The sequence below is a fragment of the Sorex araneus genome, chromosome 4 (assembly GCF_027595985.1).
Source record: "Sorex araneus isolate mSorAra2 chromosome 4, mSorAra2.pri, whole genome shotgun sequence".
In the NCBI taxonomy this organism is placed as follows: domain Eukaryota; kingdom Metazoa; phylum Chordata; class Mammalia; order Eulipotyphla; family Soricidae; genus Sorex; species Sorex araneus.
The window spans coordinates 193,895,529-193,920,929 of NC_073305.1; the positions used below are offsets into that span (position 1 = coordinate 193,895,529).

Below are 25,401 nucleotides of genomic sequence, written 5' to 3' on the forward strand. Positions count from 1 at the left end.
CTCCCTCCCTCCCTCCCTCCCTTCCTTCCTTCCTTCCTTCCTTCCTTCCTTCCTTCCTTCCTTCCTTCCTTCCTTCCTTCCTTCCTTCCTTCCTTCCTTCCTTCCTTCCTTCCTTCCTTCTGCTTTACTCAGCGATGCTCAAGAGTTCCTTCTGGTGTGGTTGGGGAACCATACGGGATGCTGGAGTCAGATCTGGGCCGGCCAGACGCAGGGCAAGCATCCTACCTGCTGACCTATTGCTTCAGCTCCCCCCATTATTTCTGGTGGGTTGAGGGGCCAGAGAGAGTCTGGGAGGCCAGCCAGTTGCTTTCTGTCTGGCAGCCATGATCTCAGTTGAGTCCCCTGTGCCATAGATGGTCCCCAAGCTGCTGAACAGAGCCAGGACTAGCCCCTGAACACCCCCAGTCTACGCCCCCACAAATGAAGCCGGCTGAGAGGCTCCAGGGACGTGGCCCTGAGCACAGAGCAGCCCCCGCCCACCTGCTTCATGGAACTCCCAGGGAAGGTGTGGCTGTGGGGACTGCAGCGCCAGCCTCTGGAGATACCTTGTGGGCACAGAACTGCTGGGGCTGTTTCCTGTGAGCCCCGGGGGACAGTGGTGTCCTGGGCCCTTTCTCAGGCCACCTTGCCTTGGCATGTGCCCTTCTACTTGCACACCCACACTCCTGTCAGCCTGTGGGGGGCGCTGCCACATCCCCAAGCGGGTACTGACCTACCTGTGCTCAGCCTGTACACCCTCCTGAGGTCCCCACCCTCTCCCAGGATCCAGACCCTCCTGGGGTCCCCCTTCCCTGGGTCTCATCCCCCCACCTCCCTCCAGCTGCCCCTGGCCCAGGCCCACCCTTCTCCCTGTGGCCAGAGCCCACTTTTTCTTTGGTGGGGATAGGTATATCCACACCCGCTGGTTCTCAGGACTTACTCCTGGCTCTGCACTCAGGGATCACTCCTGGTGGGGGTCAGGGGACCATATGGGGTGCTGGGGATTGAAGCTGAGTCGATTACTTACAAGGCAGATGTCTAGCCCCAGTTCTATCTCTCTGGGCCTTCCCCCCTGTGTTTTGGTTTTGGGGCCACACAGCTCAGGGGCTGTTCTTGGCTCTGCTCAGGAGTGACCCTGGCAGTTCTTGGTGGTTCTTGTGGTGCCAGAAATTCAGCAGGATGCAGGGGTGCAGGACAAGCACCTCCACCCCTGCACTATCTCTGACTCCGGGGCCCATTTCTGAACAGTTAGACCAGATGCTCGTATGTGGGGGTACGGTGGAGTGGGGGGTGAGGTGGGGAGGTTCCCTGCCCTGTGCTCCTCTCATGGGCGCCATCCGGAAATTCTCCCTCTTGCTGGACGAACGCGCCTCTTGGCTCCTGAAACCAGCTTGCCCCTGGTTTGCCACACTGGCACTCCTGGGTGTGCCCAGGACAACCCTCATGCCAACCCTCATTTTGCTGGTTGCTGTCTGGCCCTGTTCCCTTGTGTCCCTGTCTTTTGGTTTGGACCTTGGGCAGATTCCCAGTGCTGTGTTGGGCCACCTGTGGTTCCGGGCTGGGACTGGTGTCCCCTGCCCCCTGCCCTGACGCCACCCCTGCCAGGTGGGGCTGCTTCTTGACCCCGGTAGTGTTCTAGGTGATGTTGGGCGGTATGGGTGGCCCCCAAGCCACACCCCTACATGCTTCACTCTGAATTTTTGAACCAGGGGACTGGCTGGTGGGGGTCACTGGTTACAGGGGAGAAGGGAGCCAGAGGCCAGGCATTGTGTTGAGGGGGTTACGGGACTCTGGCCTGCAAGCAAAGGGGAACTGGACGGGAAGCTGATGGACATCTGCCAACTCAGTTGGGCTGGAAGAGGGATGGACAGCCCCGGAGGTGGGAGCTTCATCAAGGCAGGGGCGATTAGGGCCGGACTCCCGGGCCCTGCCAGGGGAATTCACTCCGCTTCCACTTCTCACAGCTGCCCAGGAGCACAGGGCCTGCCCCCGAAGACCCCCGGGGCCAGCAAGCCCTTCAGGATTCTCAGAATGACCAGGACTGGACACAGGCAGGGAGCGACACCAGTACTCAGGAGATAGGACTCTCGGAGTTGGGGTCGCCCCCCCAGTTGCAGACCCAGGAAAGCGGGGGTGGAGCAAATGGCACGGAAGGTCCTGGAAGGGCTGCGAAGGGGCCCGAAGGGGTCATTCTGCCCCCAGCTTGTCTCGGGGCCCGCACGGGTGCTCAGATGGGGCGCGGGCCTCGCGGAGCGCACCAGTGAGCCAAGGGCACAGCTGGCAAACCGCGCGATTCCGATTCCTCGGCCGAGCGTGGGCGGGACGTGCCGCGCCCGAGGGGTCCCCCGGGGCCGGGCCTCCGCGCTCCCGCGGGCGCCTTAAAGGTCGCCCAGACCCAGGTTCCGGGCCCGCCCCGGCTGGGCGGTGCCACGCGCGGTTCCGGCCAACAAGTGGCGGCGGGGCGGGCGCGGCTCCTTTAAGGCGCCCCCCCGCGGAGCGCGCCACGTGACCCGGGTCTTGTGACCGCGGGCGGCGCGGGGGAAGCCGGTGCGGCCGCCTCCGAGGGGCCCGAGCCCCGCCGCCGCCTGCACCGCGCCCGCCGCCTGCAGCGCGCCCGGCCCGGGGAGCCGACCCGGGGGGCGCCCCGCCATGGCCCACAAGCCCCTGCTGGGGGAGCGGCCGCCCGCCTACAACCTGGAGGCCGGCCAGGGCGACTTCGCGTGCGGCCCGCCCGGCTACGGCGCCATCCCCTCGGCGCCCCCGCCGCCGCCCTACCCCTACCTCGTCACAGGTGGGCCCGGGCACCTTCCACCCAGACGCCAACTTTTCGTGGCGGGATCCGGGGGCGCCACCTGGAAGGGGGGGTCTGGAGCGCCACCCCGGGTGGGGTTTTTTTGGGGGGGACTCACTGAGCGATTGGAGTTGGGGGGCTGCTGCCCGGCTGGGACCCTGGGGCAACTTTCCAGGGGTGCTGCCCCGCGTCGGGCGCCCCAGGAAGCTGGGGAGCTTCTGAGTGCGGGCGGCCCAGGGCTGCACCTCGGGACGCGGAGTTTTGTGGGTGTGTGCGTGGGGGTTGCGGGCGGTTCGGCCGACGCCCCTCTTCTTTCCACCGCTGCTTCCTTGTGACACGCTCTTTGCCCGCAGGGATCCCCACCGCGCAGCCTCGAGTGTACAACATCCAGAGCCGGACCGTCACCAGGTACCCCGCCAATTCCATCGTGGTCGTCGGAGGCTGCCCCGTGTGCAGGTGCGTCCCCAAGAACAAGTGTCCGAGTAGGCCTGTTCCCTCGAACCTCTGCCGGTCCAGAAGCACGGGCAGGACCTCTGTCCTCAGGGCTCCAGTGCCACGGATTGGGGTGCAGGCAGGGATGTGGGGGTGTGAGCCTGGGTTTTGCTTGCAGGAGTGGGGGCCCCTGCCTGGGGTTGGGGGCTGGCAAGGCCCAAGTCCCCTTCTCATTCTCCCTGTTCCCTCTTCCATCCCACCTGCTCCCTTGCTGGGTTGGGGGCGTCTCGGGACATGACTGGTGAAACTCAGGCCCTGGAGGCAGCCTGTGTGTTTAGGGTGGCACGGGGGCAAGGCTTGGCCCCCATGGTGGGAGCCCCTTGAAGGCCTGGTGCGTCCCAGCAGCCCTCTGCAGGAAGACCCTGGGACCTTGCCTGTGGTGCAGGGGTACCCTGGGAGGAGCCGGTCTGGCTGGAACAGAAGGGGTGTCTGTTGGTGAGGCAGGCCCGTGGCTGCTTCTGGGTGGGACACAGTTGTCCTGATCCCTGCTTGGTGGAGGGCTGGCACCCATTTTGCCTGGACTTGGCTTTTTTTTTGTGGGTGACACTGTTGTCCCCCGTCTCTGGAACGGGGTTCCTGGCAGGGCGTCCCGGGCTGTGCTGACCTGCCTGCTGAGGAGGTAGCCATGCCAGGGCAGCAGGAGAACCTGGTTGGGACAGTAGGTGTGACCGGATGTGGAGCCAGGCCTGAGACACATTTCTCCTCTCCGGTGACCATGCTGTGCCTATCCCTACTTTGCTTGGCAGGACTGGGTGGGGGTCGGTGTCATTTTGGGGTGCCGGCAGCCTGGGTTTCCTTGGCCTTTTGCTGCTGCTTGTGGTAGTGCTTCCCAACTTGGCCCCGGGAAGTGTGCGCCCCTCACCTCAGCCCTGGGCAGCGACTATGCAGGGCAGGTGGAAGTTTGTGGGGTGGCCTCGCCGCCCTGAGTGGAGGTGGGAAGGGGCTTATTGCTGGGTCTAGTTTGGGGGCACCAGGGCAGTCAGAGCTAGTCCAAAAGTGTTACCCATTCACGGTCATCTGCCTCCAGGGATCAATCCTGGGGCATCAGAGTGGCTTCAGGTGACCCCAGGAGAACTCTGAGAATACCTGGACTGTCGGGGGTGTGAGACACCGGTGACCGTAGCCCTGTGGGCACCCCCATCCCAAAGAGGAGCTGGGGTCCCCGTGCACGGTCTCCCTGTCTGCCTGCACATGGGGAGACCTGTTGGAGTGGGGACCCTGGAACCCTGAAGGTGGCAGAGGTGCTAAGAAGGGTGGGGTGTGACCTGGTATGACGAGGGAGCACTGTGCTCCCTTCTGGGGTCTGGGAATTGCTTCCTGTGTCCACTGTGGGCCCTCAGGCCTGAGTGGTCCTTCTCAACTTGGCTGTTTCCACTTGTGTGGGGACAGTGACACTTGAGTCATGGCACAGGGGACATTCTAGTTGGGGTCAGTCCAGAAAGCCCAGCGAGCCTGTTAATTTCTGAACTCCACACCTGCACGAACGGGAGGTGGGAAGTGGGTGCACCCAGGGTTCTGCTCTGGGAACCGATGCGTTTCTTTGGAACATGCCCCATCCCTGGGATGGGCTGTGCCAGCCAGGCTGCAGCGGGGGCTTGGGGTGGGGCTCTGAACCCTGCTTGGAGCCTCCCCCAGCAGGACACTGTTGTCTGCGCCTCAGCTCAGCTCCTGGTGTGCTGGGGTGCGGGGGTCTCCCAGTGCCAAACATGTCTAGGGGAGCGGGGTGTGCTCTAGAGACCGCTGGGTGCTGGGGGTGGGACCTGGGGCTCCTGCATCATCTCCTTTGTGCACCTCCGAGCATGTTGTCGTGCATGTGGTGTCTGCCGAGGCACCCCAGCTGCAGCTCAGCTCTGGGGAGCCAGAGGTGCCCAGGGCCCTGTCAGCGCATGCCCCCACAGTCCTCCCAGGAGTCATGAGCGTAGGGTCAGCCCCTGGGCCTTGTGATAGGGGTTGGTGGCCGAGAATGACATTTCTGGGAGACCTCCAGTGGTAGGTGGCATCGAGCAGGGTTTGGGGTATGGGTGGAGAATTTGTGGGAGATGCAGGTCTTTGAAGCTGGTCCAGGAGGCAGCAAAGGGCAGGCGGATGGTGGCTGAGGAGGGTTGTGGACCCTGGGGAAGCCCCTGAGGGTTGGGTCCCACCATTGCCAGCCCGCTCCCTCCCCCAGCCGGGGCACTGAGGTCAGTCTGCAGGTCCCTCCCAATCCCATCAAATTCAGCTTGACTTTGTAGAGTTATTTGTTTTGGGGTCACACCTGTGTTCAGGGATCACTCCTGGCAGGACTGGGGACTGTACGGGGTTCTAGGAATCACACCCAGATTGGCCACATATGGCAAATGTATGATCTCACCGACCCCCCCTTTCCCCTTTTATTTTTTGACTTTTTGGGTCATACCTGTCGATGCTCAGGTGTTAGTCATGGCTCTGCATTCAGAAATCACTCCTGGTGGTGCTCAGGGGACCATATGGGTTGCCAGGGATCTAACCTGGGTCAGCTGAGTACAAGGCAAATACCCACCCTGCTGTCGTATTGCTCAGGCCCCTGAGAATGTTTTTGTAAGAAAGTTTTGTTTGTTTTTGGGCCACACCTGGCAGTACTCAGGATTTACTCCTGGTGGTGCTCGGGGGCACCATATGGGTTGCCAGAGATCAAATAGGGGTCTGCTGCCTGCAAGGCAAGCTCCCTACCCACTTTTCTATTGCTCTGGCCCCAGGAGTTTTTTTGGGAAAAAGATAGTGTAAGACTTACAAGGGGCGGGGGAGGGGAGGGTGTGTGTGTGCATGTCTCCCCAACATAAAAAAAGAACAAACTTTTCAGCATTTAAGAAAAAAGTGTGTTTTGATCTTGTTTTTAGAAGGGCAAGAATTTGGCTTGTTTTGTTTGCAAGGTGGAACTTTGGGGCCCTGGAATTGGGTGATTGGGTGATTCCTCATCCCATTTCTCAGGTTTCCTGGGGCTATGCCCATCCTGCGACCCCTTGGGGTCCTTGCAGGGCAGTGCACAACTGCAGTCTGGGGTCCTGTGTACCCTCCGGGCTGCAGCTGGCTCATTTCGTGCCTCCCACAGGGTTGGCGTCTTGGAGGATTCCTTCACCTTCCTGGGCATCTTCTTGGCCATCATCTTATTCCCCTTCGGTTTCATCTGCTGTTTCGCCTTGAGGAAGCGAAGATGCCCCAACTGCGGAGCCTCCTTTAGTTAAAGGGAGCCTGGGCCCGGCTGTCCTTCCAATGTAAATGTCTGTACAGTCGCTTTCCAGTTAAGCTTCAGGACTGCTTGGGAGTGTGAGGTGGGATCTGTGTGGCACTTGCCAGCCCAGGGGTCGCGAAGTGGGGACATAGAGCAGCAGTGTCCCCCGGCTCATGACAATAAAACACTGCTTTTATTTTCGCAGTCTTCAATTTGAGAAAGGTGTTTTAAATAAACAAGATTCATACCACTGCCGACCTGGTTCTGCTTATTTCGGGCGTGTACACTACCACTTCCATCAGGTTGTGAAGGAGCCCTCAGCCCCCCAGGATCTGCTCTTGCTGGAAGGCACAGCCTGAGGGAATGCGCTGTCTCTACCTCTTTGTTTTCAGAATGGACTGGGGTCCCCTGACTGTTGCAGAGATTGTTTGGGGCCCTGGCAGCACCCAGCAAATTTCTCAGAAGCCGGTAACCTACCTAGTCTTAGCCCAGCCCAGAGGCCAGGGTCTCCCCTAACTGGCCGCCGCTGCCCTCTCCCTGCTGCTCAGCCGAGGCACAGCAGGGGGCGCTATCTTAGCTCCTTAGATGAACTGAGCCCTCAGGTTAGGGTCCTGCCCGGCTCCCCAGTGGGGGTGTGGAAGTGCAGCGGGGTGCAGACCTGAGGTGTGGGCTGGGACTGAGGTTCGCATGATTCACCTGTGTGGACCTGGGCCAGGTCAGGTGGAAGAAGAGAGGAACTGAGCCCTGGATCGGGAGCTCCACACCAGCAGCCATTTGGGGTGCACTCCCCCCAGCAGCAGCATTCTGAGTATATGGTGGCAGATCTCGGCTGAAGGGATTCTGGACTCTTCCCAGCAGCCACCATGAGGCCTCCTGGCCACGTCCGTTCTCCCCACCCCTCCCCATCCTAGTCCGTATGGGATTGGGACACACTGGGGCCCCGCAGGTTCTGAGTGCCCAGAGAATACTTGGGGGTGTGCTGGTAGCATGGGCTGTTCGTCAGCAAAGTCAGGGACTACACCGCAAGTGAGTCCAACCCCCATGTCTTCCCGCCATCCCTCCCCCACATGTAAAATGTTGGGAGTGCGGGCATTCGCCATTGCTGCTCTACACATGATTGTCTGTACAATAGAAAAAATTTAAATTAAAAAATTAAATTTTATACAATATTCTTATAATTTATATTGCTTAGAATCATGATTTGCATGCTAAGATGCAAGTTTACACGATATTTTCTTTCAAGGAATATAACACAACTTCAGAGCACGTGCTTGGACGGCCAGAAGCATGGGCTAGCCTTCCTTGGCTATAAAAACAATCAGGGTATTTCAAACAATGATACACGGATTGGAACCACATTGGCCATTTTAAACAGAATGGGGAGAAACTATTTGAAACAATCGAGCTGATCACTAACATACTCATTCATCTCCAGTGCAGCTGGGAGAGAAGCGCTGACTGTCGGGGCAGCTACATTTCAGCCGGGGCGGGCGGATCACGGGGCAGGTGCAGGTTGATCATGATCATTTCGCAGGTGGGAGCCGGATGTCAGAGGAACCTACCGGGGTGTCCCCGGCTGCCTGTTCACCGAATGATGGGTGCGGAGCGGTCATTTGTCACCGTGGGCCGGAGCTTCACAGTAGCAAAGGGGTTTTCTCCGCTGTGGGGAAGCAGAAGGCAGCAGAAATAGGACAAGGTGGGGATTGAACCTTCTTATAGATCCTGCCACCTCCACCCCGGTCTGAGTTTGAAATGTCATTGACATGGGAGTTCATCATGTGTCCTACCTGGAGTGAGGGTGATAGGTCAGGGGACAGACCCCCTGAGAGGAGAGGGTCTGGGTCACTAAGATGCTAAAGGCAGCATGTGGCCAGGAAACCCTCCTTTGGGAGCCCCCAGGCCCTGTAACCCAGAGACAAAGGGAACCAAGTAGCCACATTCTCCAGACCCTACCTTTGGGCAGGGGTACCCAGGACCAAGCATAGGTCCTTCTGGGGGTGCTACTGGTCATGCCCCAGGAGGGAGACATACCTGAGGAAAGGCGGCTTTGGGGTCCCATTGGCATCATTCTGTGAGGAAGACAAGGGTGAAGTTACGGATCCTGCGGGCCATCTGGGGAAGTGGGGGGGAAGGGCAGAACAGGAAAAGGGGGGTCGGGGCTTTCTAGTGCAGAGCAAGTCCACCATCTCAGACTTTGAGCCTGCTGCTCGAGTCTCCTCTGGCTGGCTTTTTGGGTGCTAATCATGCAGATCCGGTGACCGGCTACAAACCCACAGTGGGCGGGGCTCTGCCCTGATCGGTGTGCAGCTTCCCTGCAGCGCCCAGCAGAGGGCAGTGTGGTGCTGCCTGAGCTGCCTCTTGGTCACATGCAACTCCTGGCTGAGGGTAGGATGGGGCCCAGTGAGGGTTGGGGTTGGGGTGCAGACCTGCACTCCCTGCCTTGGGATGTTTCACACCTTGACCTGGCGCCTTGCATTCTGCAAAGAGGGGAGCTATAAGCTGTGCCAAGGCAGGTCTTGGCCTCTGCACCCTCACTTGATCCTGGCCATCTGTGGTTGTGACCAGTTTCTACCTGTAGTGCCAGCAGACCAGGGCTGGCTGGTGCAGCGTCACATCATGGGCGCATCGGGGAAGTGTGCACTGCCACCTCTAAGTACCCAGGGCCCCTGGACTGCCCGGCAGCAGAAAGCCCAGAGAGAGTGGCCTGGAAAGCATCGTTCCTGGGCGGAGTGCTGGGTTCTCCCCTGGGGCAGGACTCCTGTCCCCCCATATCTGAGAGCCAGAGCCACGCCCCACTGGAGGCCTGACCAGCTGTCCAGAGGGCAAAGGTTCAGCCACCTTAGCCTGAGTTTAGCTACACGGACATCTGTGAGGCAGCAACGGGCATTTCGGAACATCTGCGCTGTGAGGAAGGAGGGCTGGGAGCCAGGGAGGACCCCGTGCCCAGAGCAGCGATGGGGTCCAAACACCTGCCAGGACACGTGGCCCCAAGATTTCAAAACCAGGTGCCACCACCACAGCCTGGCCACAGCCTGTCCGTGGTTGTGCAGCCCTAGAGTGTGGACTGCCCGGCCACCTGTGTGGGGTGGCTCCGTGTCCAGCTGCGTGTCCCCGGGGAAGGTGCTTTTCTTTTTTTTTTTTTTCTTTTTGGATCACACCAGGCGATGCACAGGGGTCACTCCTGGCTCTGCACTCAGGAATTATCCCTGGCGGTGCTCAGGGGACCATATGGGATGCTGGGAATCGAACCCGGGTTGGCCACGTGCAAGGCAAACGCCCTACCCGCTGTGCTATTGCTCCAGCACCCAGGGAAGGTGCTTTTCCAGAAGTGGCTTCCAGTCCACTCACCACCTTGAATCTGCCTCCAGCCCATCACCCGCCCACCTCCCGAAGACAAGCCAGGCTGTCCTGAGCAGGTACTGGGGACTGCTCTATCCCTGGTGGTGACTCCCTGCAGGCACCCCGCAACCTGCAGCCCTGCTCCCTCCCTGCTGTTCCTCAGGCTCTTGAGAGCATAGCAGGGGCTGTTGGTCTCTGAGGCCGGGGCGGCACTATGACCATTCAGGACAGTTGTTACCCAGCATACAGGCATAGCAGGGGCCAGGCAAATGTCACATGTCACTATGTGTGGGATAGTCACCCATGGTCAAGAGGGCATGAAGGGCTGCCTGGGGCCAAGAAGGGATACAGGCAGAATGGGGGTCCGAGTCCAGCCCAGATATCAGTCAGAAACCCCTGGATTCCATGGGGTGTCCAGCACCTGCCTGTGGGCCTTGCAGGGACTCTGGCCCCAGTGGGCAAGGTAGGTAAGCTGCTGCAGCTTCCCTGAGCCCCTTCAGTCACCTGCACTATCACAGGCCTGATTCTCTTCAGACAGAACCGCTGGTGCCAGTGAGGCGTGGGGCTGTCTCCAGCACACCTCTGCCCCTCTGCCCTGTGTTTCGTTAGAACGAAAACACTGATGGCTGTGCTGAGGACCTGAAGGACTTGAGCAGGAAGGGTGGCTGCCGTGACTCGGTGGAGGCGGGATGTGGTGCCCACTCTCGCCCTTGTCCTCAGTCAGGCCACCTTCACTGGCAAGGTGGGGGGGCGCTATGGCATCACGGGAAGGAATGTGGGGCGGTGGGGGCAGCAGCTGGCCTTGTGCTGCTCATCTGACTTGGGCATAGAGGCACGGGGGCATCCTCCAGAGACGCCCTGAGCATGTCTGTCCCTTGGCTCCATCCCACCTGGCCCCCCACCCTGTGAGCGGCACCAGTCTCAGGCTGATGCCCTCCACCCGATGGCCCCCTGAAGACATGGGGGTGACAGTTCCCCGTCAGATGGTCTGTGCAGCACTCATTCTGCAGCTCCCAGGGGCTGCCTCACAGCACACTCACTGCCCAGGGGCTGAGTGCGTTGGCCCCCCCACCCCGAGCCTGTGACCGCCACCCCCCACACCCCCCCCGCCACTGGAAGAAGATTCACACTGCACCTAGTATAGCAGAAACTTTGGGAAAGGAAGAAAATGTGGAAAACAGCTGTGGCCCACAGCCATCACCAAAGGCAGATACAGAGCCTGATAAAATCTGGCAAACGGGACCTGCTGTGTTTAAAGCCTTTCCAAGATAAAACAGAAACAGAAAGAGTGAACTCAGGAGATGGAAAGCCTGGTGGCAGAGGAAATCCAGAGGAAGGGGGCAGTGCGCCCACCCCCCATAGGCGGGAGAAACAGCCCCTCCCATGTGCTGCTGGTGGAACCCCGAAGTGCTACTCACAGGCAGGGGGGGTGCGTCGGGCCTGGGTGCCGGGCCTTTGAAGGTGAGCGAGGTCCGGGGGACACCTGCCTTCTTCTCACCCAGACTCTCCCCGTAATCCGGCGGGGGCAGGGCCACGCTGCTTTTCTCCGATAAGTTCACAGTACTGATGCTTCTCACAGGGGCCGAGCTGGAGAGCAGAGAACACGCAGCAGATAAGCGCCCGCCGGGAATCCCAAACATCCCAAACATCCACCCCACAGCCACAGCAGATAAACAGCAGCCGGGTGAGGGAGTAGGTCACACACACATGCAGAGCAATCTGGGAGCTCTCCAGCATGGAGGGTCCCAGCGAGGGGTCTGTCCTAACTCGCTGACGGAAGCCACTAAGAAAACAAGATCACGACAAAATCCCGAGAGTACTTCAGAGTCAAACAAAATCTGGGACTGGACAGTGCAGTGGACGGGCACTTGCCCTGCATGCGGCTGACCCCAGGATGAGTTCCGGGTACCCGATGTGGTCCCCTGAACCTGCCAGGAGTGATCCCTGACCACAGAGCCAGGAGTCAGCCCTGAGCACCGCTGGGTGTGGCCCCCCAACAACAATAATATTAATCATCATCATCATCACCTCAGGGATGGTTTTCTGGGCTCAACTCCAGCTGCCCGCTCTCCACACCCCATGCACCCACACCCCAATTTGACGTGCTGAAGGCTCTGGGCCAGTTTTCTCTGCACAGTGGCAATGCGACTGTTCAGCTGATGGCTCAGGGTTCTGGGCCAGTGACTGGACAGACACGGGCGTCCAAGGGGCCCTGGGGAGAGGGGATGGGTTAGGAGAGACCAAATTAGGAAATGGGGAGCACAGAGGGAGACAGACACACTTTAGGGAAGAGCGGAGGAGGCCCTGTGGGACAATCAAGCAGCGCTGCCTGGTCTATAAGTGACCGTGGGTTCTGGTCTCCATCGTCCCCACTGGGTGCCCTGGAGTTCTAGACCCTTCAGTGCCCCCAACCCCCATTCTAGAGTGGGGATCTACTTCACAAGCTGGTAAGAATGAAAGGAGCTAACCAAGGTAGAGCAGTCTCTAAGTGGTGATGGAACACAGACTTGGGGGTGATGGATACGGAGGAGGTGAAGGAACCCCTGGGGTACACAAACCTAGGACGTGCAGAGAAGGCAAAGAACTGAGGACAGACACACAGGATACCTGTATGTCAGCACTGAAGGAGGGAGGCCCCAAAGGCTGAGGAGGGCTGGCTGGGGAGGAAGGAAGAGAGCCACGGTCAGGAGAAGAGGAAGTGGTGCCTGCCGGCATCAGGGGCTGCGGGGAAGCCCGAGATGGAAACCAAGTGCCGTGGACTTCGCCAGCACTAGGTGGTGGGCACACTGAGGGTTCTGGGGGACCCAGCGAGGGCTGAAAGCAGGGGCTCGTTCCTGTGGACAACAGAATTCAAGAGAAACAGCGGGGAGCAGCCCCTTTGCCCTTTGCACAGAATTCTGGCCCGCCTGCCAACAGGCCGAAGGTGAGCTTCCTGTGGCTGAAGGATGGAGCCAGGGGTCTTACCTGGGTGGGGGCGCACTTGCCGTTTCCTTCTCGCTTTCTTCCAGCAACTTGGTGTAGGATGACGGGAACCAGCCCCTCCTGTAGACAGAGAGAGCTCATGAGCACTAGGCAAAAAGAGCTCCTGAGCCCTCCAGGGACTGTGTGGGACACTCCACACACCGACCCACCATCCCCACAGGATGTGGCGGGCATGTGACATATAGCATTCATTTTATTTTGGATTGTTTTGGAGTCGTTTTTTTCCCCATAGTGGTTCTAACACCTGAATGATCTACATAGAAATGGATTTAACCATACACACTGGTGAAATGATGAAGGTATTAAACTGCTTATATGTTGAGTCTTCAAATATGATATTCAGATCACCCTTAGGAAACCAGAACTTGCAATAAAATACATGTGAGCCCAGTGACAGGGATGGCTGCAGGGGCGTCACCTGCCCGCACACGGATCAGACAGCCCAGGAAAGAATGGCTCCAGCGCACTGAACGGGAAGGAAATGGGGAGTGGAGTCCTGGCTGAGCATGACAGAATCCACACAGAGAGGGCGCCGGGGCCTCCACCTACACTTTGGTGCCATCGTGCTCCCCATACAGCCAGCCGTCCTTCTCCTCCGACACGAGCAGGGTGATGATGTCTCCGTGGGCAAAGCTCAGGAGCGTCTGGTTGGTGCCGGCGGTGTGGGGGAAGATGGTCTTCACTTTCTGCTTCTTCATCAGGTTCAGTCCAGTGGCAACTGACACAGACCGCTGCAAACTGGGGTCATCGGAGGAGTCTGAAAGCAAACAGGGCAGGACGCTTTCAGGGTGTGATAACCGGGGATTCAAGTGAGCAAACTCTACAGGGGACATTCTCCTCTTGCGGGAACCCCACAGGGCTTCCTCTGGCAGGACGACAGGGGCTGCAGAGACAGAGGTGGACACAGGGCCTAAGAGACCAGGAGGACTGGTGCTACTAGTGCTTCTCCAGCGGGTGATAAATGGAGGGCGTGGAGCTCCCTCTGCACTGTCCAACTCAGGAGGTGCTAGAACTGTGCTCCCACCTCCCTAGGGATGCAAGAATGATGGAGGGGGGGGGGAGTAAGGGGGTGGTAGCAGTCTGAAGTGCAACCGGGGAGCCCTTCCTGTGTTTCTGCTTAAAGAAGCTGTGTTTCAGGCACAGGAGACAGCAGGCAAGTAAGTGGGCAACTCTACTCCCGAGAGAATCACTGTAGCACCCAGCAAGGTGCTGCTGCCTGCATCCACCCAAGAGGCGGTTGGAAGCATCAGCTCAGACCCAACTGCCTGCTTAGACCCATGACAGAGAAAGAATGAAGTTTTTTTTTTTTTTTTTTTTTTTTTTGCTTTTTGGGTCACACCTGGCAATGCACAGGGGTTACTCCTGGCTCTGCACTCAGGAATTACCCCTGGCCATGCTCAGGGGACCATATGGGATGCTGGGATTTGAACCCGGGTCGGCCGCGTGCAAGGCAAACGCCCTACCCGCTGTGCTATCTCTCCAGCCCCGAAAGAATGAAGTTTTTTCTTTTCAGATTTCTTTCTTGCTAAAATTTTGCTAGCCTAGTAACATATCTAATATTAGGTTAACCATGAAAGATTGATTCCCTTCTGTCTGTATCACTGTATCACTGTCATCCCGTTGCTCATCGATTTGCTCAAGTGGGCACCAGTAATGTCTCCATCGTGAGACTTGTTGTTACCTTTTTTTTGGCATATCGAATACGCCATGGGTAGCTTGCCAGGCTCTGCTGTGCGGGCGAGATACTCTTGGTAGCTTGCCAGGCTCTCCAAGGGGCAGAGGAACGGAACCCAGGTCAGCTGCGTGCAAGGCAAATGCCCTACCTGCTGCGCTATCGCTCCAGCTCCACCTTCTAATTCTTGCAAATTCTGTTTGTTTGGGGGCCACACCCAGCGATGCTCAGGGCTTCCTCCTGGCTCTACACTCAAGGATCACTTCTGGCAGAGTTCAGGGGACCATACGGAGTGCTGAGGGTCAAACCTGGCTTGGACATGTAAGTACCTTGTCCAAGGTGAACTTTTACGGTTTGTTGTATTGAAAAAGAAATTTTACTACAATGGCCTCCAGTATGGAACAGTATGAGCTCTGTATATCATAGGCTTTATTTTAGAATATAAACACTTCAGCAGTATGTTCACGCTATATGGGTACCTTACCCATTGTATCATCACTCCAGCCCATAATTCTTGCAAACTCTTACTAATTATAATATCAATGTGTCATCCTTAACACGTCACTAGTGAGCTATCTGTGTCTTAAGGTAATAAAGCAGTAACTTTTATTTACTGTGGACCGAGAAGATTTGTTTAAGTGGCTGGGCTGCACAGACCTTTCTATATTTAGCTTTATAGAGTTTGTAACATCAAAAGTATCAGCAGAGGGGGCTGGAGAGATAGCACAGCGGGTAGGGCGTTTGCCTTGCATGTGGCCAAACCGGGTTTGATTCCCAGCATCCCATATGGTCCCCTGAGCCCCGCTAGGAGTAATTCCTGAATGCAGAGCCGGGAGTAACCCCTGTGCATCACTGGGTGTGACTCAAAAAGAAAAAAAAGTATCAGCAGATAACCACACTCTCCTCCTAGAGGCTGACGGGAAATTCCTTCCTCGCTTCCTTCCCAGCCGCAGTGCTGGTGCCTCGGGCTTCTGCAGCAGTGCACAGCTGCCATCCCCTGCATGTGGAAGGGGCCTTGGAGACAGAGGCCTCAGTCTGCAGAGTCCTGGGTGCCTGGCCATGTGGGCAGAGGAAACCGGAACCAAAGTCACCTGAAATGTCTCCTTGATCACTTGTCCCAACCTGCTGAAACAGGTTCAGTGGAGCTGAGAAGCGTCAACAGGCGAACTCAAGCCTCCAAGTCTACTCGTGAGATGAATATGCATGATTCTGTCAGGTGAACTTTTATAGTTTGTTGTATTGAAAAAGAAATTTTACTACAATGGCCTCCAGTATGGAACAGTATGAGCTCTGTATATCATATGGCTTTATTTTAGAATATAAATCCTCCAGCAGTATGTTCACTCTGTATGCAGACTGTTGAAGAAACTTATGATGTTGGAGCTGTCTTCTGGGTTTAGAAGAGTCCAGAACACTGTCTGTTCTATGGAATTCCTCAAAATGGTGCTGAGCAGGTGCCCCAGATCTGTTTACGCACTGCTGCCTTGAGAGACACTGATCCAGAGCATTTATTTAAACCACCTAAGAAGGTATTTTAAAGGAAACCAAACAAAATAACTTACCTGTTGAATTATTTATCCTTTCTGGATTCTGTGTAACTGTTGCTGGATTATTAAACATATCGATCAAAGGACTGGTGTAGGCTTTGGTTGAAGGAGCTGGGGGCATCTTTGGTGAATATTTAGAAAGTGTGTCATAATTGTTCCCAACCTGTGAAAATTTTATTACTAGTCACAAAACATAGCAATGGGTTTTCACAGACCTCAGGGCAGGTCCATAACACAGAAACCCCACTTTCTGTCCCATAGTCTGTCTGTCTGTCTTCTCTCTCCCTCTCTCCCTCTCTTCCTCTCTCTCTCTCTCTCTCTCTCTCTCTCTCTCTCTCTCTCTGTTTTTTTGACTGTTTTGGGGTCACACCCAGCGATGCTCAGGAGCCACTCCTGGTTCTGGCTCAGAAGATCATATAGGATGCTGGGATCAAACTGGGGTCAGCCACATGCAAGGTAAGCATTCTACCTGCTGTACTATCTCTTTAGTGCCTTCTTCCCCCCACCCCCAACCACATTTTTTAAAAAAAATAGTGGCATTGGGGCTGAAGAGATGGTATAATGGAAATAGACAGGCCCTGTCTTTTTTTTTTTTTTGCACTTCTTTTTTTTTTTTAAATTTCTCTTCATTTTTTTTTTTTAAATTTTATCACCATGTGGAAAGTTACAGAGTTCTCAGGTTTATGTCTCAGTTATACCATATTCAAACACCATCCCTTCACCAGTGCCCATATTCCACCACCAAAATCCCCGGTATACCCCCCACCCCAACTGTATAACTGATGAATTTCACTTCATTTTCTCTTCACCTTGATTACGTTCCATATTTCAACACAAAACTCACTATTGTTGTGGGAGTTATATCCCCAAACAAGATAACCCTAATAAGGAGGCATTTGATAATTAGTTTTCCATTAAAAGATTGTATGTTTTCAGGTTTTAGAAAAAGTCGTGCGGCCGTGTTAGCGAGACAGGCCCTGTCTTGCACAGCTGACCTAGCTTCATTCCCCAGCACCCCATGTGGCCCCTTGAGCCCTACCAGTAGTGATCCTTGAGTGCAGAATCAGGCAGAAGCCCTAAGCACTGCTAGGTATGACCCCAAAACCAATAAACAAGTAAAATGGTAGGATAAACATCCAGTGCTCAGGGGCTTTCTGGTGCCAAACATGGAACTCAGGGCCTCACACATACAAGTTATGTGCTGTACCACTTGAGCTACATCCCGGCCCTGGCCCCAACTTCCTGCTACCCTTGGCAGTCTACTTCCTGTCTCTGAATTTGAGGCTCCATATGAAGTGCTACTAAGCTGCAGGATTCTATATTTAAAATAATGCAAGAGCTGGAGAGACAGGACAGCAGGAAGGACTCTTGCCTTGGATGCAGCAGACCCCGGTTCATTCCCCAGTATCCTCTCTGGTTCCCCAAGCCCCACCAGAAGTGATCTCCAGTTTCCTACCATGCTGCTTCTCTCAATCATTGGTGAAGGCTGTGGAGTTCCAGATACTGGGGTGGAGATCGGGGTCTTTATTTCTTCGATCATGTTCATGACTTTCTCAGGCACTTTGGTGGCATCCCCACAGGTTTCCTGCCACCTGGGCAGCTTGGATTTAAGCAATTCTGCAGACTGGAAAGGTCAAAGAAATAAAACCAGAGACACAAAGATGCACTGTTCAAGCCGATAACAAATTACATCAAATAATACTGCTCAGGACGTAGAGCACCAGAAGTGTGGGGGCGGAGTTAAATTCAGGGAGAAGGGGTCAGGGGCATCACTCAGGGGGCTGGTGCACAGGCTCTGCAAGTGTGAGCTCCGGATTTGCTCCTTGACACTTAACAACCACTGAGCACTACTAGGAGTGACCCCTGAGCACAGAGCTGGGAATAACCCTGAGCAGTGCTGGGTGGCATTTTGGAGGAAGGGCTGTGCTGAAGCAATGTCCAGCCCTGACTGAGGCTCTGGGACCAGCAGCTTAAGGGTTTTGCAGGTGTCATGGCTGAAGCTAGTACAGATGCTCCCTCACAAAATGATTGCCTCATACAAAGCAACTGCAAAGCATCCTTCCTGCCATAATTTCAGATCTTGTAGGAGAATATTCCTCAAGGCTGCAAAAACTTGACTGAATATGCAACATATGACACAGCCATATACACTGGGCCAACTTCCTCTAAGAAGAGGAAGTTGCCCCCTGTTCAGCTTTTACAAAGCTACTCACAATGGGCTGAAGAGATAGTACAGAGAACCTTGTCTTGCATGCCATTGACCTGGGTTCAATCTCTGGCACACCCCACCGAGTGCCGTGAGCTCCACTAGGAGTCATCCCTGAGTGCAGAGCTAGAGTAAGCCCTGACACTGCTGGGTGTGGCCCAGCAATATTTGACTTCAGTTAATCTATTTTTGGATGCCCAAGAATACAGGTCCTACAGAATGTGCGATGTAAGTAAGAGTAAAGGTGGGCTGGGATGTGGCTAAAGCATGAGCCTTGGAGGTACGAGGACCTGGATTTGACTGTAGGGTAATGGGGAGGACTTAACACCTGATCTATAATGATTCCAGGGGTTATAAACTTACAAATGCATATGCTTCGAGGAGGCCAGTAAGGCCTCCAGTGCACATGACTGTGATTAACCAGGAGGAGTGAGGAAGTAACCTTGGTCACACGTGATGCCGTGAATGGGGTCTGTGGCCTGCATCGTCACCAATGGTACCTTTCTACACAGAGGAATAACACAGACTCTCAAACCCTGCAAATGGGTGGAGCTGGGGCCTGCTGGGATTTACCCTGTGGCTTAGGTGTAGCAGAAGATGTGTCAGAGTCTGAGAAAAGCTGACTCACAGATAGTAAGCCAAGTGAGTAATAAGTTACTGTGCTTCGAGCATGAAGCATTGCCTTAATGCTTAATGACTAGATACAGATGTATCAGTTAACAAAATATTCTGAGTAGACACCTGACCAGTTCACCTAGATTTAGAATTTTTCATGTTCCGTTGGCCTGAAACTCTTCCTTAGCACCTTATTTATTTATTTATTTATTGGTTTTTGGGTCACACCCGGCGATGCACAGGGGTTACTCCTGGCTCTTCACTCAGGAATTACCCCTGGCGGTGCTCATGGGATGCTGGGATTAGAACCAGGGTTGGCCGAGTGCAAGGCAAACGCCCTACCCGCTGTGCTATCGATCCAGCCCCACCTTAGTACCTTTTTAATTGATAAAATACGCCATCATTTTATATGGAACATGTGTAGAAGACAAAGGATTGGATGCATTTAAATATGAAGTAAAGTATTGGGTGCCTTTTAATATGAAGTAAAGTTATCACGTGCAGCCCTATCAGTGACACACTTACCTGCAAGTGATAGTAATGGATGTGATTTGCAAAACTGCAGTGTTTGTCCACCAGAAAGCAGAAACGCCTTTTCTCTTCAAGAAGAGCTTCTTTGCAGCCATCTGCAATAAATTTCTGGACTTCACTCTGCCGAGAAGTAACGGTTTCTACATACTAGGAAAACAAATAGTGATTACACACATGTGACATGACGACTCAAATTCCTACACAGCTTGACAGGCTCGTCTGACACCTTTAGGCTCAGCCTGTCTGACAGTGGAGCAAACCTGAGCAGCAGCATCCCCCTTGAGACGCCCAACTCACTAGAGAAGGGAAGTTGGCCAAGACCTGAGGTTTCCACTGGGAAACTTGTGCTTCAGGGATATGCTCGCCGGAAAATCCTGGGCTTTGTAACCAGTGGGTTTGAATTCAAACTCTACTTCCGAGTCATCGTGAGGTTTCCCAAAGCCTCCCCACTCCCCCATAACAGAGGTGGGCTCTGCGCCCTTCATAGGGAGACATGTGCGTGCTTCTGGGGGGCAGTATACACTAGGTCAAAACACTTTGTAACTGTGACAGCAGCAGCGGGAGGATCAGAGAAGTGCGGGCTGCCCAGGGCAAGCAGACGTCCCTCAAGCTCCACTCCTCAACAATACAAAGTTCACCTCTAGTTCTTTGTGTTCATATTTAAGTGCATTCCGTCCTCCTTGGCTTTTCCTTCTGATCTTCTTTAGCTCAGCTTGTGACTTCTCCAAGGAATCTAGTTTGCTCCTGTGTTCTGTCTGGAATCTTTTGAGGGTCGCCTGTAGGTTAAATGTCACACTCACTCATTGCAGCCACACAAACTGTCACGCAGTTCCTTCTGCAACCATTTTCACTGGCCTGGCGAACTGTAGTCGTGGTGCTCCCACCCCCCAGCATTGTCCACCTTGCCTAGCCCGAGTCCAACCTCAGGTCCCCTTTCCATATGAGGGGACCTAACAGGAAGTGCAACTCTCCGGAACAACAATGGGTTCTTTTTAAAATTTCTTTCACTTATTCCCTCTTTCCTCAAGGATTTTAGATACGAGGTGATAGTAAGTGCTGTGGTGGGTAAATGACATCAAGTGCCATATTTCTGAGTGCAGTTTGGCTTTTGGTTTCACGGGCAGCACAGACAGGTCTTTTCACTTCCAGCGATTCTGGTTGCTGGGAAGCAGCACTTATGATAGCTGACTGGATCTGGAGCCCAATAGCTCTAGGTCAAGTTCTAGCCTCATCTTCCGTCGCCTATGTGATCTCTGCAATTACCTGATTTCTCTAAAACCCTCTGATCCACACTGAGAGGCCACTCTGAGTCTCAGTTTGACTTTTGTTAGATGCGCATAGAAGGTGTCAACTTCAGGACTCTGAGCCACAAATGACCCCTCTTCTTCCTCTGAAGCACCCTGCATTCTCGGGCAGCAGGGTTACTGCAGACTACCCGTCACATGGAGTCCTGGTCAGAAGAAAGGGGGCTGGGGGGCACATCAAGCCACTACTCTAGAGCAGAGAGGCAGGAAGGAAAGAGCCCTTTGTGCCAGCCGGAGCCAAGGCCAGGCAGATGGAGGAAACTGTAATAGTGACAATACCAGGCAGGAGAGGTTCTCTGACAATTGGACTGGGAGCCCCAGGGAGCCCCTGGTGGTGCCTCCCAATCCTCCCACCACCCCATCTCACACTTATGAAAGCCGAAGTGCACTAATCTTGGTGCAGATCCCACCCACATGCATCTCTTTCAAAACAACTTTCTGAAGCTGTGTGATTCCTGGCAATATTTCCCCCCTGCTTTTAAATAAAGATCCCAAGTGTTAGCAAAAATGATCTCACTTAGCCCAAAGGGACTTTGTTGGTTTTATGCATCTGTGGATTTTGCTGCTGCTAAATAAAAGGTCGAGAAATCTTCTCCCAAGTTCGGCCAACAGGCAAGGGCAGCGTCCAGAAAGTGCAGCTTCATGCCCAGACTCCGTCCTGCATGGCAGGGGGAGCAAAGCCACAGACTTACGTTCATGTATTTGACATCAAGTTCTGTCTTCTTCTCTAGCTCTTGGATAATCTCTTTATGAAATTTTCGGAACTGTTAGAAAATGAAAAAAGAAAAGAAGAGGGAAACATTTGTACCTGAGGATCTCCATAAAATAAAACCAATACATCTTGTAAATATAAAAACAGGTAACATACATTTTCGTCCAGGCTCTCATTGAGTATCTTGTGGGTGTTGGAAATCTCGATGAGAACATGGCCTGTGAACAAAACCGGACATGAGGGAGAAAGTCATGGCGTGTGTTTCTGCAGACATTCACAAAGGATTGTGAAATCACAGAGGGAAGTAGGAGCAGCACCGCCCTGGGCTGTCAGCACCAGGCTCTGTCCCTCAGGACCCAGACTGACGCCCCAAGGCGGGGGCAGATAGGGAATGCACAGCTGCAAGCAAATTTATGTTCAACAGAGAGTCCGAAACATATTCGCTCTATTGCCTCCTTTCCAGAAAAATCACTCAGTGCCCTCTTTGACCAAACAGAAGCCCCTCCAGCATTGCACCCAGTAAGCACTGTCCCCCAGTGCTGGTGCGGAGCATGCTGGGGAAGACGCTCTCCGGTCACCTGAAGGACCCCCTGCAGTCACATTGTTCTCGCCTCACACCTCTTCATCCTATTTACCAGAGTTTTGAAATTCTCTTACAAAAGATTATCTTGCTCACTAGAGGATTTTGCCTGTAGGAACAGATGATTTATCTTTTTCTTAAAAAAAAAATTTTATTAGTGAATCATCATGAGGTAGTTACAAACTTACGAACTTTTGTGTTTGAATTTCAGTCATACAGTAATCGTTTACCCAACCCTCCACCAGTGCCCATTCTCCTCCACCAATGTGCTACCCAGAGTGATAGATCTGTCAAGCATACATGCCAAAGATTATTTTTTCCCCTCATCTTTACCTTTATTGTTCTGGAAAATGTTGGTGCCATGGGAAATGACAGCAGGCACAGGGCTCTGCCTTACATCTCCTGGGATGACACTGATGGTCTGAAACAAGCACCATCGCTCGGCAGAGGAGGGTTTCCAGGACAAGGGAGCTCTGCACGAGAGCAGAAGACCACCTGGTCTGCAAGGCCCACTCCTGGGCCAAGTGGGCCGGAGCACGGAGAACAAGGGCCTCTGCTGGGTCATCCATGGGGACTACAGTGTCTGAGAGAGACAGGGAGCCCTCCTCCTGCTCAGGGCCAGACGGTGGGGAATCTGGGGGTGAACAAATAGCCAGCAGGACTGGGAGGGCCAGGAAGAGAACATGGGACGGATGATGGCTCAGCAACCTCCTCCACAGGACTCTACCGAGAAGCCCAGCCCTCCACCTGTGGGTGGCGGAAGTCCCTTCTTCCCCTCAATTCAGACCAGAGATCTGATCCTTCCTGAACAGACCCAGCGGGGCATAGCACCGGGTCACTTTCAGTTGGTAGACTGAAGTCATGCCGCGCCCTAATCCCAGCTCTGGGCTGCCGGCCAGCCAGGCACCAGGGCTGAGACCAACGCTCCCTGGGTGTCACACCTGTTCCTGGTACTGGGGTGCTCTCTCCTGAACCAGGGCCCTTACTCACCCTGCTCCCCGGCAGCACAATGCTGGGGGGAGAGGGCAGGTGGAAGAGACAGGAAATCTATGACAGGCAGTCATCTGCTCCACAGATGTGGCGGCGCCTCTAATTTCCCCCTGATATCCGCAGATATACAGTCAAACCCGCCAGTCAACCTCTTAGGAGTTCCTGCTCCCTCTCCGCAACACTCAAATTCCTATCATTATCTTCTCCCAGATCACTTTCTGCTGGGTCTTCTTTCTCTAAGGTGTCAGGGATCTTTCCAGAAACAAATACAATCTGCCTCACCCTCCACCCCTGGGCACCCCAGCTATAAACTTACTCCTTGGCCCGAGGCCATCTACCTGAACAGGGTGGGGTCAGGTCAGACAGTGGCTTGTCGGTGAGCCCCTTGTAAGGCTCAGAGACGTACCAGTAATCCCTAAGCACCGTGGGGTTGTGGCCCCCCAATAGCACTTGCAGGATAAACCCCTGCCAGGACTGCCCTATACACTCACAGCTCCACCTCACCCATGTTATATCCTTGACACTGATTTCATTTGCCCATAATTAAATTTTCCTGAAACAACACAAAACAAACAAGAATTCTTCTGAAAGGAAGCCTTCACATGAACAAGAGGAGACACATCATTTCATTGATTGGAATAACCTGAGTTCCTTTCACTTTTGGGGGCAGTGCCGGGGCTTGAGCCCAGGGCCCACACAGGCAAGGCAAGTGCTCTACCATGGGGCCGCGTGCGTGGGCCTCAGTTCTGCTTAGCTAGAGATGAAAAACAAGCACAACAGAAAGTCATGTTGATTATTGGAAAATCAAGCCCTCTATTCTTGGCAAATCAGATTACTTAAAAAAAAAAGTCTAAAAATAATTTTGCTCCAGTCATTCAGTGAGTCAGGCTAGAGCAGGGCCTTCATATGCTTCTTCATCCCATCACAAACTTCTGCAGCCTTACACAACAGAGATCTCTGGGAAGCGCGGTCCCCAAGCAGGGGCGGGCATGCGGGCGGGCACCGAAGGGCAGCACTGCCACCTCATAGCCGCCAGGCGGGCACCAGGTGGAAAGACTCCATCAAACAGCCCATTCACAGCGGCCAGGCAGGAGCTGAGCACCTGACCTAACCCTTGTTTTTCCTGTCCCTCACAGTTCGTGGAATTTAAATGCTGACCTCAGAACAGCAGCCACTGAGTCCGTAGTCATAAAAAGGATTAAGAAACATTTGACCATGATTATTCAGGCTGCCAGAGTGGATCTGGAAACAGAAAATGAAAACAGTTTTTATGTTCAATCTACAGGAGTTTCTTCTGAGAGCAAGTGCCGCTCCATGTCTGATTTTTTTTTTCCTTTGTGGGTCACACCCGGCGATGACAGGGGTTATTCCTGGCTCATGCACTCAGGAATTACTCCTGGTGGTGCTTGGGAATCGGGAATATGGGATGCTGGGAATCGAACCCGGGTCAGCCTCATGCAAGGCAAATACCCTACCCACTGTGCTATTGCTCCAGCCACCTCCACTCCGTGTCTGAATGTGGCATCACACGTTGGTTTACTCTTTGCTGTGACCCACTTTTCCAAAATCCCAATGGGAAGAAAATAAGAAAGGCTGATAAGGTGGAATCAAGAAAACTGATCCGAGGCCCTGACAGAGCAGAAGGAAATGCCCCAAGAACCATGAGTGGCGTCAGAGCCCCATCACGCCTGAGCTGCAGACACCGGCCTCTTCCCTAGCAGCCTTGCAGCCAGGCTCTGGGTAGGAACTCAGCAATATGGCTCAGTCTGAATGAATTCTACTTTATGTGGAAATATTTTAAAAATTAGGTATTTACATCATTAAAAATCATCCACCTGACATAAGTAACAAATCAAACATTACGACAGGCTCAAGGGACTGGAACCCCAGGTTTGATTCCCCTGTGTCCACAGATATCGCTAGGAATGACTCGTAAGCATTGTACTGGGAGTGGCCTTGAGCACTTCTGAGTGTGCACACCGCCCTCCCCCCAAAAAAGACTCCTGACAAAACAAGTAAAACCTTGCACACTGTTATTGGTTAGATACATCAGTTTTCATTTTCAGAGTAGTAGTGGCATTATCAATAACTCATCAGTCAGAGGGTAGGTAGAGGGGAGCCCCAGAGGCCTCTGATGGGTCAGAGCAGATGCTCCTAAGCTTATCTGACCTACCACCCACTTTTCAGAAAACAAAAATGGTCCTCAGCACCCTTTGGAAATCCACCTTCGCTAAGTGGACGCAAAGCACACCTCCGGCTGTACCTGTGGCTACTACTGGCTCCCCATTTGTTGCAACATTCCCTGGGGATGCCAGTAAGAAACGACTTTGGAAAGAAAAGATGTATACTGAAATCACTAAAAAGAAGAAAGTATGAAACTATCAAACTAACAGGAAAAAATAACCTGCCAAAATGAGGATAAGAAAAGGGCAGAGGGGTCAGAGTGACAGAACAGCAGGCAGGGCGTTTGCCTT

At 54.2% G+C, this 25,401-nt stretch overlaps 2 protein-coding genes across 3 annotated transcripts in view; one reads left to right on the top strand and one right to left on the bottom strand.

The window, feature by feature from the left end:
* Positions 1-2,494: 2,494 nt before the first annotated feature.
* BRI3 (brain protein I3) lies at positions 2,495-6,704 on the top strand. Its single transcript, XM_004617328.2, has 3 exons — positions 2,495-2,770; positions 3,124-3,226; positions 6,330-6,704. The coding sequence occupies exons 1-3, from the start codon at positions 2,629-2,631 to the stop codon at positions 6,460-6,462; spliced, it is 378 nt and encodes a 125-aa protein (XP_004617385.1). The 5' UTR covers positions 2,495-2,628; the 3' UTR covers positions 6,463-6,704.
* Positions 6,705-7,679: 975 nt separating this feature from the next.
* BAIAP2L1 (BAR/IMD domain containing adaptor protein 2 like 1) overlaps positions 7,680-25,401 on the bottom strand; it is an 80,703-nt gene continuing 62,981 nt past the window's right edge. The window contains exons 4-14 of one of the 2 annotated variants that reach the window (XM_012934701.2): positions 21,514-21,575; positions 21,338-21,409; positions 19,980-20,117; positions 19,336-19,488; positions 17,446-17,613; positions 16,005-16,152; positions 13,320-13,527; positions 12,753-12,830; positions 11,207-11,375; positions 8,481-8,518; positions 7,680-8,109 (exon numbers count right to left, since the gene is read on the bottom strand). In XM_012934701.2, the coding sequence (XP_012790155.2) occupies positions 8,034-8,109; positions 8,481-8,518; positions 11,207-11,375; positions 12,753-12,830; positions 13,320-13,527; positions 16,005-16,152; positions 17,446-17,613; positions 19,336-19,488; positions 19,980-20,117; positions 21,338-21,409; positions 21,514-21,575 (1,310 nt within the window). In that variant the 3' untranslated portion in view covers positions 7,680-8,033. Of the gene's footprint in view, positions 8,110-8,480; positions 8,519-11,206; positions 11,376-12,395; positions 12,446-12,752; positions 12,831-13,319; positions 13,528-16,004; positions 16,153-17,445; positions 17,614-19,335; positions 19,489-19,979; positions 20,118-21,337; positions 21,410-21,513; positions 21,576-25,401 lie in introns of those variants that run through there. The other variant, XM_055136303.1, reaches the window with a different exon arrangement.